Here is a 21,317-nt window from a genome sequence, read left to right as displayed (position 1 = left end):
AAGGGTATTCTTTTTCCTCATTTAAAGAAGGAGTGAAGCATTCACATTTTGATCATCCGTCTTGAGTTTCGTTTGTTCTAGGGATCTAGGGTAATTCAAGCATTTGGGCTAATAGCCACTTATCAATGAGTGCATACCATGTATGTCTTTCTGTGATTGGGTTAGCTCACTCAGGATGATATTTTCCAGTTCCAACCATTTGCCTACGAATTTCATAAAGTCGTTGTTTTTGATAGCTGAGTAATATTCCATTGTGTAGATGTACCACATTTTCTGTATCCATTCCTCTGTTGAAGGGCATCTGGGTTCTTTCCAGCTTCTGGCTATTATAAATAAGGCTGCGATGAACATAGTGGAGCACGTGTCTCTTTTATATGTTGAGGCATCTTTTGGGTATATGCCCAAGAGAGGTATAGCTGGATCCTCAGGCAGTTCAATGTCCAATTTTCTGAGGAACCTCCAGACTGATTTCCAGAATGGTTTTACCAGTCTGCAATCCCACCAACAATGGAGGAGTGTTCCTCTTTCTCCACATCCTCGCCAGCATCTGCTGTCACCTGAGTTTTTGATCTTAGCCAATCGCACTGGTGTGAGGTGAAATCTCAGGGTTGTTTTGATTTGCATTTCCCTTATGACTAAAGATGTTGAACATTTCTTTAGGTGTTTCTCAGCCATTCGGCATTCCTCAGCTGTGAATTCTTTGTTTAGCTCTGAACCCCATTTTTTAATAGGGTTATTTGTTTCCCTGCGGTCTAACTTCTTGAGTTCTTTGTATATTTTGGAAATAAGGCCTCTATCTGTTGTAGGATTGGTAAAGATCTTTTCCCAATCTGTTGGTTGCCGTTTTGTCCTAACCACAGTGTCCTTTGCCTTACAGAAGCTTTGCAGTTTTATGAGATCCCATTTGTCGATTCTTGATCTTAGAGCATAAGCCATTGGTGTTTTGTTCAGGAAATTTTTTCCAGTGCCCATGTGTTCCAGATGCTTCCCTAGTTTTTCTTCTATTAGTTTGAGTGTGTCTGGTTTGATGTGGAGGTCCTTGATCCACTTGGACTTAAGCTTTGTACAGGGTGATAAGGATGGATCGATCTGCATTCTTCTACATGTTGCCCTCCAGTTGAACCAGCACCATTTGCTGAAAATACTATCTTTTTTCCATTGGATGGTTTTGGATCCTTTGTCAAAAATCAAGTGACCATAGGTGTGTGGGTTCATTTCTGGGTCTTCAATTCTATTCCATTGGTCTATCTGTCTGTCTCTGTACCAATACCATGCAGTTTTTATCACTATTGCTCTGTAATACTGCTTGAGTTCAGGGATAGTGATTCCCCCTGAAGTCCTTTTATTGTTGAGGATAGCTTTAGCTATCCTAGGTTTTTTGTTATTCCAGATGAATTTGCAAATTGTTCTGTCTAACTCTTTGAAGAATTGGATTGGTATTTTGATGGGGATTGCATTGAATCTGTAGATTGCTTTTGGTAAAATGGCCATTTTTACCATATTAATCCTGCCAATCCATGAGCATGGGAGATCTTTCCATCTTCTTAGGTCTTCTTCAATTTCTTTCCTCAGTGTCTTGAAGTTCTTATTGTACAGATCTTTTACTTGCTTGGTTAAAGTCACACCGAGGTACTTTATATTATTTGGGTCTATTATGAAGGGTGTCGTTTCCCTAATTTCTTTCTCGGCTTGTTTCTCTTTTGTATAGAGGAAGGCAACTGATTTATTTGAGTTAATTTTATACCCAGCCACTTTGCTGAAGTTGTTTATCAGCTTTAGTAGTTCTCTGGTGGAACTTTTGGGATCACTTAAATATACTATCATGTCATCTGCAAATAGTGATATTTTGACCTCTTCTTTTCCGATCTGTATCCCTTTGATCTCCTTTTGTTGTCTGATTGCTCTGGCTAGAACTTCAAGAACTATATTGAATAAGTAGGGAGAGAGTGGGCAGCCTTGTCTAGTCCCTGATTTTAGTGGGATTGCTTCAAGTTTCTCTCCATTTAGTTTAATGTTAGCAACTGGTTTGCTGTATATGGCTTTTACTATGTTTAGGTATGGGCCTTGAATTCCTATTCTTTCCAGGACTTTTATCATGAAGGGGTGTTGAATTTTGTCAAATGCTTTCTCAGCATCTAATGAAATGATCATGTGGTTCTGTTCTTTCAGTTTGTTTATATAATGGATCACGTTGATGGTTTTCCGTATATTAAACCATCCCTGCATGCCTGGGATGAAGCCTACTTGATCATGGTGGATGATTGTTTTGATGTGCTCTTGAATTCGGTTTGCCAGAATTTTATTGAGTATTTTTGTGTCGATATTCATAAGGGAAATTGGTCTGAAGTTCTCTTTCTTTGTTGTGTCTTTGTGTGGTTTAGGTATAAGAGTAATTGTGGCTTCATAGAAGGAATTCGGTAGGGCTCCATCTGTTTCAATTTTGTGGAATAGTTTGGATAATATTGGTATGAGGTCTTCTATGAAGGTTTGATAGAATTCTGCACTAAACCCGTCTGGACCTGGGCTCTTTTTGGTTGGGAGACCTTTAATGACTGCTTCTATTTCCTTAGGAGTTATGGGGTTGTTTAACTGGTTTATCTGTTCCTGATTTAACTTCGATACCTGGTATCTGTCTAGGAAATTGTCCATTTCCTGAAGATTTTCAAATTTTGTTGAATATAGGTTTTTATAGTAAGATCTGATGATTTTTTGAATTTCCTCCGAATCTGTAGTTATGTCTCCCTTTTCATTTCTGATTTTGTTAATTTGGACACACTCTCTGTGTCCTCTCGTTAGTCTGGCTAAGGGTTTATCTATCTTGTTGATTTTCTCAAAGAACCAACTTTTGGTTCTGTTGATTCTTTCTATGGTCCTTTTTGTTTCTACTTGGTTGATTTCAGCTCTGAGTTTGATTATTTCCTGCCTTCTACTCCTCCTGGGTGTATTTGCTTCTTTTTGTTCTAGAGCTTTTAGGTGTGCTGTCAAGCTGCTGACATATGCTCTTTCCTGTTTCTTTCTGCAGGCACTCAGCGCTATGAGTTTTCCTCTTAGCACAGCTTTCATTGTGTCCCATAAGTTTGAGTATGTTGTATCTTCATTTTCATTAAATTCTAAAAAGTTTTTAATTTCTTTCTTTATTTCTTCCTTGACCAGGTTATCATTGAGTAGAGCATTGTTCAATTTCCACGTATATGTGGGCATTCTTCCCTTATTGTTATTGAAGACCAGTTTTAGGCCGTGGTGGTCCGATAGCACGCATGGGATTATTTCTATCTTTCTGTACCTGTTGAGGCCCATTTTTTGACCAATTATATGGTCAATTTTGGAGAAAGTACCATGAGGAGCTGAGAAGAAGGTATATCCTTTTGCTTTAGGATAGAATGTTCTATAAATATCTGTTAAGTCCATTTGGCTCATGACTTCTCTTAGTCTGTCTACATCACTGTTTAATTTCTGTTTCCATGATCTGTCCATTGATGAGAGTGGGGTGTTGAAATCTCCCACTATTATTGTGTGAGGTGCAATGTGTGTTTTGAGCTTTAGTAAGGTTTCTTTTACATATGTAGGTGCCCTTGTATTTGGGGCATAGATATTTAGGATTGAGAGTTCATCTTGGTTGATTTTTCCTTTGATGAATATGAAGTGTCCTTCCTTATCTTTTTTGATGACTTTTAGTTGGAAATTGATTTTATTTGATATTAGAATGGCTACTCCAGCTTGCTTCTTCTGACCATTTGCTTGGAAAGTTGTTTTCCAGCCTTTCACTCTGAGGTAGTGTCTGTCTTTGTCTCTGAGGTGTGTTTCCTGTAGGCAGCAGAATGCAGGGTCCTCGTTGCGTATCCAGTTTGTTAATCTATGTCTTTTTATTGGGGAGTTGAGGCCATTGATATTGAGAGATATTAAGGAATAGTGATTATTGCTTCCCGTTATATTCATATTTGATGTGAGGTTATGTTTGTGTGCTTTCATTCTCTTTGTTTTGTTGCCAAGACGATTAGTTTCTTGCTTCTTCTAGGGTATAGCTTGCCTCCTTATGTTGGGCTTTACCATTTATTATCCTTTGTAGTGCTGGATTTGTAGAAAGATATTGTGTAAATTTGGTTTTGTCATGGAATATCTTGGTTTCTCCATCAATGTTAATTGAGAGTTTTGCTGGATACAGTAATCTGGGCTGGCATTTGTGTTCTCTTAGGGTCTGTATAACATCAGTCCAGGATCTTCTGGCCTTCATAGTTTCTGGCGAGAAGTCTGGTGTGATTCTGATAGGTCTCCCTTTATATGTTACTTGACCTTTTTCCCTTACTGCTTTTAATATTCTTTCTTTATTTTGTGCGTTTGGTGTTTTGATAATTATGTGACGGGAGGTGTTTCTTTTCTGGTCCAATCTATTTGGAGTTCTGTAGGCTTCCTGTATGTCTATGGGTATCTCTTTTTTTAGGTTAGGGAAGTTTTCTTCTATGATTTTGTTGAAGATATTTACTGGTCCTTTGAGCTGGGAGTCTTCACTCTCTTCTATACCTATTATCCTTAGGTTTGATCTTCTCATTGAGTCCTGGATTTCCTGTATGTTTTGGACCAGTAGCTTTTTCCGCTTTACATTATCTTTGACAGTTGAGTCAATGATTTCTATGGAATCTTCTGCTCCTGAGATTCTCTCTTCCATCTCTTGTATTCTGTTGGTGAAGCTTGTATCTACAGCTCCTTGTCTCTTCTTTTGGTTTTCTATATCCAGGGTTGTTTCCATGTGTTCTTTCTTGATTGCTTCTATTTCCATTTTTAATTCCTTCAACTGTTTGATTGTGTTTTCCTGGAATTCTTTCAGGGATTTTTGCGATTCCTCTCTGTAGGCTTTTACTTGTTTATTAATGTTTTCCTGTGCTTCCCTAAGTGTGTTCAGGTCTTTCCTGAAGTCCTCCAGCATCATGATCAAATATGATTTTGAAACTAGATCTTGCTTTTCTGGTGTGTTTGGATATTCCATGTTTGTTTTGGTGGGAGAATTGGGCTCCGATGATGGCATGTAGTCTTGGTTTCTGTTGCTTGGGTTCCTGCGCTTGCCTCTCGCCATCAGATTATCTCTAGTGTTACTTTGTTCTGCTATTTCTGACAGTGGCTAGACTGTCCTATAAGCCTGTGTGTCAGGAGTGCTGTAGACCTGTTTTCCTCTCTTTCAGTCAGTTATGGGGACAGAGTGTTCTGCTTTCGGGCGTGTAGTTTTTCCTCTCTACAGGTCTTCAGCTGTTCCTGTGGGCCTGTGTCTTGAGTTCACCAGGCAGCTTTCTTGCAGCAGAAAATTTGGCCTTACCTGTGGTCCCGAGGCTCAGGTTTGCTCGTGGGGTGCTGTCCAGGGGCTCTCTGCAGCGGCAGCAACCAGGAAGACCTGTGCCGCCGTTTCCGGGAGCTTCAGTGCACCAGGGTTCCAGATGGTCTTTGGCTTTTTCCTCTGGCGTCCGAGATGTGTGTGTAGAGAGCAGTCTCTTCTGGTTTCCCAGGCTTGTCTGCCTCTCTGAAGGTTCAGCTCTCCCTCCCACGGGATTTGGGTGCAGAGAACTGTTTATCCGGTCTGTTTCCTTCTGGTTCTGGTGGTGTCTTAGGCACAGGGGTCCTGCCGCTCCTGGGCCCTCCCCCACGGGAGCCCAGAGGCCTTATACAGTTTCCTCTTGGGCCAGGGATGTGGGCAGGGGTGAGCAGTGTTGGTGGTCTCTTCCGCTCTGCAGCCTCAGGAGTGCCCACCTGACCAGGCGGTTGGGTCTCCCAGTGTGGACTTTCAATAGGTCCAACTCAAAGAAATTAGAGCTCTTATGACCCAACCACTTCTGAATAAAGCCAGCAATGGGAGACCCACTCCTCAATAGCGAACATTCTGGGAAAGCTTCGTATCCAAAGCACAACAGATGGTATGTTTAAAAATAACTATATTTAACATTGTATAAAAGCATTGTGTTTATCATTATTTGTAAATACATTATGCGCCTCATTGTTTAATTTCTGCTCATAATTTTTAGATCAACACTTGTCGTGTTGAACGTAATTCCAATTTTTTAGAGGTTATTACATTACTCAGTCACAGTGTTGATGGACGTTATTTGTATTAGCGAAGTCATAAATGTGAGTTTATTTTTCCACTTTATCAGGTTTTATAAATGTTACTTTTTTTAACATATTCACATTCCCAGTGGCTTTAAGTGGCTTTATATTATTCGGGGCTACCATATATCAGACAGTGAGTAATAGGCACAGATATAGGACAGGGAAACGCATTTGTTTATTATGCAAGAAGAGTACTTGTGCAATAGCAGATATGTAGAAGGAGGGCACAGTTTCATGTTCGGAGGTGGAGGAGGAGAAATAGGGGGGAGAGTGGAGGAGAAGAAATGGCACGAGTCTTTTGGACCCTCAAAGCCCGCCTCCTGTGACATCCTTCTTCTACGAAGACCACGCCTTATGACCCTTCCCAACATTTCCACCGACTGGGGCCCACGTATTCAAATGTATGAGTCTGTAAGGATGACTCTCCTTCAAACAGGCATGCCCACAGTGGGTCTTCTGCAAGAGAAACAGTCCTCTTCACCTATGAGCCGTTTCTCCAACCTACAGACACATGTAGCCTTTCAACCAAACGAGATTGAGACATGAATTTTAAACTTCCTGTTCATATCATGACTAAATTCCTGACAGCTGGAAATTGTAAAGAAAACCACTAATGGAGGGCGGTCATCAAAATGAGGAAGTTCATAATAAAAATGACTGTCCTGCCAGCCTAGTATTTTTAGACTAGACATTTAAAAAGGCATAAACAGAAGTTAAGTAGAAAAGATGGATAGAGTGATGTCATGTGATTCTGAAGTGGTGTTTACAGACCTAGAATATTATTTGCATGAACCTTTAAATATTGAGCCTTTTTTCCTTACTTTCATTTTAGCACATTGTAAATTAATTCTTTTATTTTTTACAATTGCAGACATGCACAATGCACTGTGAACCTATTCACTCCTATAGCCCTCTCTTCTACTCCTACAGACATCCAGCCCTTTTCTCGCCAACTCATACACTTCTGTGTTCTATTTTTTTAATGTAATTCCTTTGACTCTAGCCACAGCTAAGCCATAGCGTGTTCATGATGCCATTATACATGCCATACCCAAGAAACAGCACTGAAAGGCATTCCTTTGCTTCCTCCAGCTCTTAGGATATCCCCATTCTTGCTTAAGTGGTGTTCACTGGGAATGATATAGAAGTACCCTTGACGGCTGTCAACCGTCACTTATTCTCATTACTTAAGTCTCAGCATTGAACTTCTCCCCATTGCAAAAACAAAATTCTGACCAAGTCTGAGAGCAACACTAGTTTAAGGTTAGAAACTGAAATATTTAGAAGTCTGGCTGGCGCTTCGTTTCTTGATAATGAATTTATTACATACTTATAACATAAATTTGAATTAAGAAATGTAAGTGGTTCCAAGGTAACTGTTTTACTGCTCATGGTTTTTGAACATACTTCAGACACAGAGGTTAGCAACTTGGAGGACCTTTCAGATTCCAGGTACAATTAGTTCTGTAGCTATTTAGAGGTAGTCAGAAATAGCTCTTAGATTGAAGGGCAGGATAGTGAGGACTATATGTTAAAATATATAGTCATCAAACTTTTTCATCATCTGTAATCTAATAGCTTATAAATTCCAAGATGATAGAGGTTTTGCTTGTTGAAACTGTATTTATTATCACTTGGTACATATTGGTACTTCGCATTAATTTGCACGAATTAAAGGATAAACATTTACTTTTGAATTTTCTTGTTGATTTTTCACATTTTACATGGTTTTATATTATCTGCATAACCATCATTACTTGGGAACAAATTGTCCCATCATATACCCATGTCTTACATGGCCACTTTAAGTATGCATACATTGTACCCAAATATTTGCTGTTATATGTGATGCTATTTCAGCTTTAATACTTAAAATTATTTGATTGTATAAATATGGGATGAGAAAGCAAATGCATGTATCCCAGCCCCAGATAGAAATTCTGGTATACTTTATTGAATAGCCAATGCATAATTAATGTTAGTTATTTCCATTGGCATATGAACTATCCTGTGCTTTCATAGTCAGGAATCCCTGCTGTCTCTGTACAGGTGCTTTGCAGATATTTTATTCATCTGAAGCTTTACATCGGAGTCTGATTGCTCATAAGTAATGTATCCATGCTAGTGAAAAGGGCAACATATTTTGAGTCAAGCAAATTGACAGTAAGTGTAATAATGCATTCTCTTGTCACTTAATCCTGAAAACTTAGTAGGAAGATAATAATTGATGTTAATTGCTGAAAGTGTTGAAACATGATGTTAAATAGGAAATAGGAAAATGCATTGGTGAACCTTAAACACAGAGTTATTACCTTCTTGGCTCTTCCTCTGCATTTTTGAATGGGATGTGGGAGACTTGGGGATTTAATTCATTCATCCTTCTGGAATCATAAGTATTTTGTTACTGTACATGTGTTCTTTTCTTTTTTAAATCTTTTATATCGTATGTTACGTGTATGACCATTTTGCATACACATACATCTGTATACTATGGCAGTTCCTGGTACCTGCAGAGGCCAGAAGAAGTCATCAGGTCATCTGGAATTGGAGTTATAGATAGCTGTGAGCTGCAGTGAGGGTGCTGAGACTCGAACCTGGGTCCTCTGGAACAGCAACCAGAGCTGTTAGCTGAGATGCCGTTTGTCTAGTCTCTTGTTTTTATTTTTCACTGGAAAATTTGTCAGGATGGTATCAACCTATTTGGTGAGGTGTCAGAATTAAGATGCACAATAGAATTTTACCATACTATATATACTCCTCCTTCAATTTACACATTGTTAGTAGCTTTTGGTTGTTGTTGTTTAGTATGAAGGAGGAGGCTATATGTCATAGCACATATGTTAAGATCAGGGGACAGCTCTCGGGAATTGGTTCTCTCCTCACACCATAAGGTGAGTTCTAGGATTTAACTCAGAAACTCAGGCTTGTGTGAGAGCACTTTGACAGGCTGAGCCATCCTATTGACCTTAAAACTGCATGTGTTTTATCATCAGTCCCTTATCATCAGGACTCCCAGTATCCATGCTTCTCAGCTCCTCCCAGACCGAAAACACACTAATTTTCCCTTCCTCATTTCACAGAATGGCCTTCTTATTCCCTGTCGGTGACTCAACAGTCACTTGTGTAGATTGTTTTTTTTTTTTTTACAGGACCCGTAGGAACTTGTAATATAATGACTTACTGCCCACCACACCCTACTTTAGTCACCATATTGGTTTGTGGTTCAGATCACTCTCACCAGGTTCTATGTTCTATGTTAATAACTCCTTTGTACATATTGTAACACATTTTTGTGTTCAAATGAATCATTGCTTATACTGAAAAGTATTCACGGGGCACTTCGTCTGACTCCCCTAAGAGTCACCATTCCTAGCTAAGCATTATTTCTCTAGTTATAATATTTGAAATATAATCATGGCATTGAGGTGATATGCCCAGATATATGTATGTACATGTACGTCTATGTGTGTGTTTGTGTATATGACTTAATATGGTGGATACTTTTTTTACCTACTCACTTTACTGCCTGCCCCCTTCCAGGCACCCCCTCCCACAATCCTTTCCCCCATCCTCCCTCCCCTTCTCCTCTGAGTGGGTGGGAACCCCTTGGGTATCTCCCCATATCCTGGCACTTCAAGTCTCTGAGAGGCTAGACACTTCTCCCACTGATGCCAGACAAGGCAGCCCAGCTAGAAGGACATATCCCAGATAACAGTTTTTGTACAGGCAACAGCTTTTGGGATAGCCCCCATTTCCGTTACTTAGGACCTACATGAAAGCCAAGGTGCACATCTGCTACAGATGCGTGGGAGGCCTAAGTCCAGCCAATGTTTTTTGGTTGTTGATTCAGACTCTGACAGCCCCAACGATCCAGGTTAGTTGACTGTGTTGGTCACCCTGTGGAGTTCCTATCCCCTTCCGGACTCACAATCCTTCCTCCTATTCTTCCGTAAGAGTCCCCAAGCTCCATCCACTGTTTGGCTGGGGGTGTCTGTATCTGCCTGAGTTGCTGCTGAGTGGAGCCTCTCAGAGCACAAAAAGTTGCTGTCTGTAAGCATAACAGAGTATCATTAATAGGATAGGGGACTGGTGCTTGCCCATGGGATAGGTCTCAGGTTGGGCCAGTTAATTTGGTTGGCCATTCCCTCAGTCTCTGCTCCTTCCCTTGTGCCTGTAGACAGGATAAATTTTGATTTGGGTGGGTTGGTGTCTCTGTCATTCCACTGGGGTTCCTGCCTCACTACAGGAGGTAGCCTCTTCATGTGTGAATGTATTTTTGATAAGCAAGCATCATGCAGTAATACTAAAACTAAACTCAACGTAACTGATGCACGTCTAGGCTTTGTGGCATCATCATCATGCATCATGTACTTGTATGTGTGCATATATATTTACACATTTCCCTTCTATATATCATGCATTCAGTGTTATATATCTGTGATATATAATATGCATATCTTTCATGTATCACATATACAAATATGTGTATGATTTATTTATGCATGTATAAATTTGTAATGGTCTAATTTAATGATTTACTTGTATGCATCTAATAAGAAGGAGAGATACTCTTATACCTGTTAAAGACAATCTACCAAAAGTATAGAACCATAATCACACAGAGCACTGTAAAGTTAGCTGGCAGCCCCTCAACTTGTCTGTCTTGTGGTGGCAGTGGCACGGATGTGGGAGAGATACAGGTGGAGAAGTGGCCCCATGGTCATGAGAGATGGAGAGCTGTCCCTGTCCCTCACCTACTTTAGCAGTTGGTAGAGGGGGCCTTGCTCCTCTCCTGGACAACACAGTGGAGTTGGTTCTGATGGTGTGGGTATGGGTTAGTCGGCTCTGAGGGCATGAGAGTAGGAAAACTGGCTGCAACACTCAATGAGCTACCCAGGGCAGTGCTGGAGAGCTCACCCAGTGGTGTGGGTGTGGAAAATCTGGCAGGCTAACCAGCTCAGAAACCTCCCAGGCCAAGATCTACCCCAGCATCTATCCCATCAGTGAAGTCCTGAATCTTGTGAAGGGGCAGGTCCTACAGATCCAATGCTGCATGATCCCTATGACACGGGGCAGCAAGAGGCTATCTGAGAGGAGTCCAGTGAGGATCCAGTATTGTATTGTAGCAGAAGACAGGTTCCATGAACCAGACCTGTGACTCATTGCAATGAACGTTTGCAAGTAAAGAAGGGTGGGTTGAAACGGTTCACTGGGGGCCATAATGTGAAATACTAAAGTTTCTACAAGTTTTTCGTTTTCTGTTGATGGGGGAGGTAGCAATGGGGAGATGAATGTGACTGGGATGCATGAAGTGATATTTGTGTAGAACCAATAAAATGTTAAAGAGGGGGACAAACAAACTAGGAGAAGATTCTAGATGAGTGTTAGCTTGGCTTAGGTCTATCTTATCAAGTAAGTTGTATGGTATCCTTTGGCAATAGGGTCTTTACTGTCTAGTTCTTGGAGGAAACAAAGAGAAAAATAACCTGTGTTGTTCTGGGAACTTCTGGGCTTTTCTGACTAACAGTTTACATGGAGGCGCCCATGCCTGACACAAGGAGCAGTATTACAGAGCCACGCAAGTTAGCTCTCCCAGTTACAGTTTTAACTTACATACTTTAATGGGCATGCACAGTGGTTGGCTTCAGTGTGGTTTCCTGTAGCTCTTTCTCTTTGCTTCACCTTCTCTCATCGCTCCCTCTGTCCCACAACCTATTCCTGCTCGACCTCTCAACTCCCACCATTCCTCTCTCCATTCTCACATTGCCTGCCTGTGTTCCAAACTCAAGTTCCGTAACACGCCCACCTCCTAGTGGTTCTTTCCTAGTTTGCTTTCCACGGGTTCTCCCAGTAAAACACAGAAATCTAAATGGGTTTTGCTAGCAGGAGTTTGTTCGTTCAGAAGATGGGTCAATTTTATAGAAGACTATGAGTTGTCTATAAGACAATTAGAAATTTCTGGTCCCAGTCCAAGGGAGGCCTTGAAATCGTAACTGTCTGATAAAGAATTAAGGTAGTGTTATGGGAATCTTATCTAAACTTTCCAATCAGACTGTACAGCCAAATTCAAGACTTGCTCTTCTCCACAGTACACTGAGAATCCCTTTTCTCTTATTTTGATTCTCGTGCTGTTTTATTCTTTTTCTTTTGCCTTTGCTCTACCACAGATCAACTTAGTTCAGTGAAATGGAAAAATAAAAAATAAAAGTAAAAGAAAGAACTTGGTGTCCCTTTCTTAGAAGTTTGTAATAGAAATTATACTACCTTTCCACCCTAACTGAACTCTTCTTTCTGGCCTCTGACTTTAGTTCTCAAGAGAATGGGTTTTATAGAGATGTTGACTTCTGCAGTCAATATGGTAACCTTTGCTTTTGGTCATGTTTTGCAATATTTTCAGGGCTACAGTAGAAGACAGACACACAATTTTTTATTCAGTTTTTAACATACTTGTCTTTGAGAGTCAACAAACTTTCTCAATAAGATTTATAAAATAAAATATATTCAGCTCCACGAAAGTGATAAATTGGTTGTTTTTTTTTTACATAAGCAAGAAAATTGGCATTGTTTAGTGTTTTATTTTTAACCCGAATCTGGATTTTGCTAACTCTCTTAATTTCTCTCCCTTTCATGGCATTTCGTTCAATGGTGTTTTGTTCATGCTTTGCCAAGTGTTTGTACCTGTGCTCTCTCAGAATTTCAAGAACTTTTCATAAGGATTTTTTTAATACCAGATGTGTGCCAGTTGAGTTTGTCAGCAAGCTCAAATGAATCGGTGTATGTTAAAGGCAAGATGTTATTAATTAAAAGATGAGCCAAGAAAGCGTGTTGTTTTGTTACGAGGATTTGAAAAGCCAGATGTCAACAGACTTATTTTCATCCCTAAGAGAATGTATTGGGAAATTAACGACAGATTGTTCAAAATTTTATGAAGAATATTTCATTCTTTCTGAAAGATTCTATAAAAAGCCACGTAAAGAAATAGGCTAAGATAATTGTCCTTCCTTTTCGAAAACTAAAGACAGGTGGTGTTTAGTGAAGACCTTCCAAAGGGAGGAAAAGGAAAGCTGTACATTATTGTGAGAAGAGCTTTCTGCCGACCCATCTCTTACCTAGACACCTGTAGCAGCTTTCCCATTCATAAAAACGCTATTGCCTTGTTCCTGCTAATGAACTAAATACTAGATTTCGCTCAGTACATCTATAATGTCTTTTCTTAAGCCGAATTCATATAGCCTTCCCATATTTTGTAGATTAGTATGCTAATTTTTGAGCAGCTGAATAACCATTACAAGCTATAAAGCTTACTGTTATTTTCCTTCTTGGTGGTGCCATCTGTCAGAAACAAAAGCAAAGACGAAAATCTCATCTAGTTATAAAAGATTCTCCATTGCTTAATGCACCTTTTATAGAGGCATGTCGATCTAGGGGAATTGGTTACTGTTCCACATTAAAGAAAACCTTTCTTGCTTCATCACAGATGGGGAACCCAAGGAGATTTCAGCACAACCCACCCTCGGCCTGTGGTCAAAGTGAAGCTCTTCACAGAAAGCACAGGGGTCCTGGCCCTGGAAGACAAGGAACTGGGCAGGGTGAGTTGCATTTTACACTGAGTTTCCAGGGTACCACGGCAGTAGCATAAATCAGAAGATAAGCCAGTGTTTCTTGGGTGAAACTTGTGTTTATAAAGTATTTAAATTTAGCCAGCAAGATGACTCCATGGATGAAAGCAACTGAAACCAAGTTCCATGGCCTGAGCTCAGTCCCTATAATCCACGATGTGGATCTCCACATGAAGCATGGATGGTGGAGAGTCACCTTACTCCATAGACACGTCACTGCCCCATGTGTGTGCATGTGCACACACACACACACACACACACACACACACACACAGGCACCCACAAAATAACTTAATAAGTCTACCTGACAGCTATAGTCTACTAAGCATAAGTATAAATTAGAAAATATGGTACTGGGCTTTCAAAGCTTAAGAAGCACACATGAGCCCAGAGTCACCAGCTCCAGCCTCTCCTCTGCTCAATGCCATTCACACTAGCCCACTTGTCCACCCTCAGTGTGAAAGGTCGGCCTCATTTAATGTTCCTGCTCAAGGGTTGTCGGCCATTTTTATTGCACGAGGCCAACTGCTGTTCATATCTGCAACAGTTAACCAAATTCGAATACCTCCAAAGGGCATCTCCCCCCTGCCCCCTCCGTTTTCCTACTGAATCACTCTCTCTCACACATCTTTTACCACTGAGTCGGTATGTTTTCCTACGCTTATAGAATATATAATTGTATTCCCTATATATTCCACATGTCCTCAGAGGGCACGTCCTCAGAGTACTCCGGCTATCACCAGGTCAGTGTGGAAGGTGGCTTACTGTCTTACTTACAAAGGAGATACGTTCTGAGGGGTGGAGCCGCCTTCTGCTATCTGATCCTTAGCGCCCAGATCTGAGAGCAGCTTTCACAGATCTCTTCAAGAGAGTAAATATTTATAGCTCTCACTTATTTTTTTTGGAATTTATGGATAGCTTTTGCGAGAATAGATATGGAGGAACATTTGCAGCATTCTGTGCCTTGGAGATTTTCCCTCTCAGAATCGCGTTTTTATTCACTTCAGTTCCTCTCCCGGCTTCCTCGCTGTGAGTGTCTTTGGGTACACACGTTCCAGATTACGTCTTCACTGACTTCAGTACATGCAATGGACAGAATAAGTCTTCATTCATCTAATCGTACATCCATGGATTTATCCCTGAGTAAAGGTGCATGTAGCCTAAAGTAACAGAAGAGCCTCAGAGAGCAACTCTGATCTTTATGACTCAGAGTCATTCACATAAACTATAATCGTAATGATGAACCTTAATCTTCTCATTGTAACCAGTTCATTTTGTATGGAATTCTTTGGACATGGTAACTCACTTTTAAGTGTTCAAATGTTATATTTAATCAAATTTTAAGTTGATCATGTAAGGGATATATTTGCTCTATAATCTGAGACAGCACTTGCACACACTTCTAAAACAAGATGGCTTCTCCATGAGTTCCTCAACTTTTGCATTATAATATTTTGAGCAAAATACTTAATGTTGGGTGCCGTCCAACATTCATTTTATGATATGTAATCTCATCTCTGTCCTCTACTCAATAAATGCCAGAACTCGATGATCAGAAATGTCTCAGCATTGCCAGATGTCCTTCAGAAGCCCGTACAATGCCATCGATCCATGTATGAAAACCACTAGTCTATATTAATGACCTTAGTAGGTTTGAAAATGATGTGTATTATTATGTTAGTGGCTTTCAAAGTTATTTTCCTTTTCTGGAGCTTTATATTTGCATGATGCAACCATATGCAACTAAAACACAGGATTAACACCACTATGAGGTTATTCCATACAGACGTTGGCAATCACTGACCTAGAGGACCCTCTTTCCTAATTCCAATATTCCACCTATTTTCAAGTTCTGTCAGCTTCCTCTAAGATTTTCCTGATTCCTGACACCCCCATTAAACTAATCCAAGCTATCATACATGCTTCTGTAAGAACATGCTTCTACGTCCTCATTTGCCACCATGGCCCTTTCACTTCAGCTTTTGTACTCCAGATACTATGACGTATTAACACGTCAGAAACATTTCATCATTCTATCCTTGAAATCGCTCGGTGTCCCTCCATTTATTGAAGTCAAAATCTCAACTCTTCATCTTAGTACACGCAGCAGCAGCAGCAGCAGCAGCAGCAGCAGCAGCAGCAGCAGATATAAGTGTAAAATGCTGGTTGTCATGGTCCACTGTAGCCTTGCTGAATCAGACTGTGGGGAGTGGGGTCTATGGGGCATTTAAACTCCCATTCTTGTTGATGTGGACACAAATGAAACCTGAAGACATCCTCTTGGTGAGATCCCATGTCCATCTTCTGTAATATACTAACCTTCATACCGTCACTCTTCCTTTAAATACCGTTCTCCCGCCCTATCTTTTCAAATATCTATTCCTCCTCTCTGCTTTAGAGTTGAGGTCTTCAGATGGGTCATATTCCGAGCTCCCATGACACATGCAAATATCATCTACATAACTATCTAGTTTTCTAGACAACTCATTTCAGTTCAAAGACAAAGACCTCATATGGTGCAAAATACACTGTGTAAAATATCAGGAAGGTACCCAAGAAAACCTTGCTTTTGTACATGAAAAATATTTAAAATTGTGTGTATTTGAACTTCAAACGCAAGCAACAAAGATGCAGAATGGGCTTATACCACGAGATACCTCTGGATATCTGCTCAAATACAGAAAAGGTGACCATGGCAAATGCTAGAAATTCTCCAGGACAGAAACTCAGTTACTGATGGAGGTGATGCAAAATTGAGATGCAACCTTTGAAGAACGTGCTGGTCTGTTATATATTAAATGTAAATATATCATATGAATTCCACACTGGACTTGTAGGCACTGACCTAAGGCTTATGCATTTTACATTCTCACAAAACTGTAGGTCATTATATAGGTAGGATGATCAACCCTACTACATCCATATTTGTGCTATTGTGAAGTTGTGAAATAGTGTGCTAGTACTGTGAAATACTATTTGTGCTAAAAAAAGAAAACACATTATTAATTCATACAAATACGTAGTTAAAACTTATATGCCAAAGGATGAAGAAGCATGTGATTCTACTCATTCTGGGTGTGGGCGGGGGGGCGGTGTCTGTAAGAATAGAAACCTGAGTGCTTGATAGAGACTGAGTAATTGGGAAGGGGCTGTCTCTAAAGAGGTATCCGGGATACTTTTAGAGTGATAAGCCAGTTCTGCATGGACTGGATGAATGAATTATGTATTTGATAAAATCCAAAGAACATTATATTGTGTGGCGTGTAATTTAATGTATGCACAGTGACCTCCATGTGTGTGGACATGTGGACACGCACACACACATAACACACCAACCTGTGGTATCAAGGGGATCCACATGTGGAAGAGAAATTGTATTAAAAATAATTGTGTTAAAATATAAAAGATAGATTTGCTTAAAAGAGTGATGAGAAAAGCCTCAGCTCTCAGCTCTAAGCGTGTGAAGAAACACACTCTCAAATGGCCACAAGGCTGGCCACTGTAGTGTCAGCACATCTCCTGCGTCCCACTGATAGGATGCTGCAAGAGGGCCATGCTCAATAGCCTTGTCATTCTCCCTCAAGCCTCAGCATAAGCCCCATACATGTGTTAGAGAGTTGTGAGGCAAAGCCACTTTGGGGACCATGTACAGAATGACTGTCCAGGACTCTTCAGGACTCTCAAGCTATGAAAAAAAATACAATACTGATAAAAGGTCAGAGAAGAATAAAAGACAGAAACAGTGAATGTAATGTGGTATGTTGGATTAGCTTGAATCAGAAATGATACTAATTGAAAAACAACTAAAATCCAATAGCATCTGTTGCAGTACAGATGGACTGTTTTAGACTTCTTGCCTCTGATAAATATTCCATAGTAATATATACTGAGTGTTTTGTTTTGTTTTGTTTTGTTTTGTTTTGGAAAACTAGGTCAAGTATATACAAAACTTATCTATAATGACTTAGCAACTTTTACAATTAAATTATTGTATAACATTAGTTGTGGGGAGACATAATGAAAATGTTGTTGAGCCACTGTTGGTGTTATCAATATGTGGTTTATACTGCTGATTTCTTTGTTTCAAAGAAAGAAACTGAGGTTCTAAATGAATACTCCAGAAATCTCATAAAGTCATGACTTTGTACATGAATACATTCCTTAACTAGAAACTTCTTGTGCATGTGATGCTGGTTTCCAGCACCTATTGACACCTTTTTAAACAGTCTTAGGATCTGGTCGTCTTTCGTCTACACACCCTTTACAACTTGTCTGTAAACTGGTCAAAGAGAAATAGAAAAGTATCTCTTCTTGTTCTAGAGCTCTCTTGTTTCATTGAATTACCGGGTACTCTTGAAGTTTGATCCTCTTGGAGGGTGGTGGAAACATCTTTTTAATTAAGACAGGTAATAATCTGGCTTTAAAATGCACATATGAAAATAGACAGACAGACAGACAGATAGACAGACAGACAGAGAAATAAAGATATACAGTGTGAAAGTACAGGGGACACTATGAAGAAGAGGAAGGTCTCTAAAAAGAAAGAGGGTGGGCAGAGCATGGGTCATGAACAGGGAAGATATTTCAGAAACTTGTTTAATGTAGAATCACATACACACACACACACACACACACACACACACACACACGAGATATGAAAGCAAGGCAGGAGTGTTTGTAGGAGAAAAGGGACAGGTCAGAGGGAGAAGAGGAATGTGGGAGGGTGGAGAATGGGGTGTATATGAACATAGTATAATAACATACACATAAAAATGCCCTAAGACGTGAATGGATAGCTACTCGAATTTGGTTTCATGACTCCAGGATCTGTTCCTCAAGCCAGGCATGGAGCGGACATGACTAACATGATGAAAACATTCGAACGTGTTTTATGATCAAGGCGTAGGATGATTCAGAATCTCGGGATTTAAAAAGCGGGAATCAAAAATTACTTAAGCCGAAGTAGTTTCATAGTGATACACATTGAAGATGCTTTTGTCATTTCTACAGTGATTTGGTATTTGAATCATGTTATTGAATCTCTCTATTTATTTGTGAATGAATTATATTCTCAGATTACTGTTTACCTTGTTGAATGATATTCTTGGGTACAGACGTATTTTGAAAGTTCTATACAATAGGTGTTTAGTTTTGGAAATATTGATATGTAGGGCTAGCAATTTGGCTCATCAGATAGGAGCACTGGTAGGTGGCTGTTCCAGAGGACCCAAGTTCAAGTCCTAGCACCCACATGGCACCTTAATTTGTCTATAATTCAATCCTGGGGGATCCAGTACCCACTTGTAACTTCTGTAGGTACTGTGTGCATGTGGTGTACAGACAAACATACAGACAGACATACAGGCAAAATTCCCATACTTTTTTTAACTAAAAATCTACATAAAATGATTCTTGAAAATGACAGAAACAGAGCTCCTCACTAATAGATTTTGAAAGAATACAACTTGAGAATAATACTCTCACCTGAGGGTGACTCAGAGAGAGCAGACCCCTACCTGAGGGCACTCAGGGAGAGCAGAGGCCTACCTGAGGGCACTCAGGGAGAGCAGAGGCCTACCTGAGGGCACTCAGAGAGAGCAGAGGCCTACCTGAGGGCACTCAGAGAGAGCAGAGGCCTACCTGAGGGCACTCAGAGAGAGCAGACCCTTACCTGAGGGAGACTCAGGGAGAGCAGAGGCCTACCTGAGGGCACTCAGGGAGAGCAGAGGCCTACCTGAGGGCACTCAGAGAGAGCAGAGGCCTACCTGAGGGCACTCAGAGAGAGCAGACCCTTACCTGAGGGAGACTCAGGGAGAGCAGAGGCCTACCTGAGGGCACTCAGGGAGAGCAGACCCCTACCTGAGGGCACTCAGGGAGAGCAGAGGCCTACCTGAGGGGGACTCAGGGAGAGCAGAGGCCTACCTGAGGGGGACTCAGGGAGAGCAGAGGCCTACCTGAGGGGGACTCAGGGAGAGCAGAGGCCTACCTGAGGGGGACTCAGGGAGAGCTGAGGCCTACCTGAGGGGGACTCAGGGAGAGCTGAGGCCTACCTGAGGGGGACTCAGGAGAGCCTTTCAAGCACTCCCGGACCAAGCAAGTGTGCAGATATTGTCAAGAAGCAGCAGTGTACCTGCTCCTGATGGCTGAATTGCTGCCGGAGTTGAGACCTGGCACCGAGAGGGACAATGGAAAGCAATCATTACATGTAGACTGGTGGCATGACAGCCTAGAATTAGGGTGACACTCTTCAGTTGAAGGTTCTCTTATTTGGCAGCGGCTCGACATCCAGACTTTGTTTGTGGATGCCATATGCAAATACCTATTTCTGGAAGTAGAAACGGCATATGGACATTTTTCATCTGAGTTGATGTCCAACTCTTTGCTGAGTGTGATGGGGATACCTGGAGGCAAAACCAGGATTTTTCTAAGGAAACAATTATAAATGTGTGTGGTAGCCAGTAAATGGCCAGTGAGTTAGGATACCACAAAGTATATAGCTTACTACACGGTGTATTTTTCCTGAAATTTTTGAAAAGTAAGGCTTACCTTACACCGATGGATTAAAAAAAAATTACAATAGTATCTGTTGTTGTAAAACTATAAAAAATAAAATGCAGTCTTTTATCCCCCACTAGTTCCAGCACCACAGTGCCCCAAGATATCTGATAGAAAGCTTAATCTCAGTCAGTAAAGCGTCTCACCCACCCTGCTCCATCCCATATCACACTGCCGAAGGCCTCTCTCTGAGCCTGGCAGCAATCTCTCTACCCATCCAGTTCCCAAGGCAGGTTTCCATGCCAGAAACACATCCCAACTCTGTGTCGACTTAGTGTCTCCACCACCACACACTCTCTTAAACTTAATTCACCACAAGAAAGAACACACAACAACCTCTGATCCAATTGATAAGATTTAATTGCCCACCTAAACATACAGAGCCCTATACACATCCATCCCTTAAGAATATTCATAACAACCTGTAAAGGTACAGAGTGGAATCTTAACATCAGCCTCCATGTTCTCTCAGCGGCAGCTACCCTGCAGTCTCCTTCTGTCTTCCATTCCGTCTCCTCCTCTTCCTTCAAACTTTTCTCCCACCCATCCTTCCCTCTTGTCCAATGACAGGCCTCATTCTATACTGTACCTGCCTCACCTGTATGATGACGTCATCCCATCTACTTCTTGGCAATTCAGACTCCATTGAATGTTTTATATTAAATATCACATGAATATTATATTACAGATAAATATTAAATGCAAAGAATTTGCCAAGTGCCTTGCTTGAGTACAGGAAAAAATGGAAGATTCACAGAATTTTTTAGTTTTATGATTATCACAAAGCATTTCTCTGAATAGCTGAATATCCCAGGCTGGCCTTGAACTTTCGGTCCTAGCGCCTTGGTCTAGCAGGCACAAGCCATCACAAGCTGTTGGACTGTGTTCACAGCTTTGGTGTGTCTTGTGCATTACATACGATTTCCTTTGTCCCATGAGGACTAGGAAGCATTTGGATCAGTGTCTGTTTTCCTCTTCAGTGCAGCAGATTCAGAGGGTGTTTTTAAAAGTAAGCCTCACAATTGCCAAGAAGCTGGAATTTTATGCATCTCT

The 21,317-nt window shown here is 40.8% G+C and overlaps 1 protein-coding gene across 11 annotated transcripts in view; it reads left to right on the top strand.

Annotated features, from left to right (window-relative positions):
* Cadps2 (calcium dependent secretion activator 2) overlaps positions 1-21,317 on the top strand; it is a 529,199-nt gene that overhangs the window by 266,248 nt on the left and 241,634 nt on the right. For all 11 annotated transcript variants that reach the window (XM_063285976.1, XM_039108614.2, XM_002729291.6 and 8 more), the window contains one exon: positions 13,568-13,679. In XM_063285976.1, the coding sequence (XP_063142046.1) occupies positions 13,568-13,679 (112 nt within the window). The remainder of the gene's footprint in view (positions 1-13,567; positions 13,680-21,317) is intronic.

This window comes from Rattus norvegicus, chromosome 4, assembly GCF_036323735.1.
Source record: "Rattus norvegicus strain BN/NHsdMcwi chromosome 4, GRCr8, whole genome shotgun sequence".
NCBI lineage: Eukaryota > Metazoa > Chordata > Mammalia > Rodentia > Muridae > Rattus > Rattus norvegicus.
Note: the sequence above shows the minus strand (reverse complement) of the source record. Positions and strands in the feature narration are given on the sequence as shown.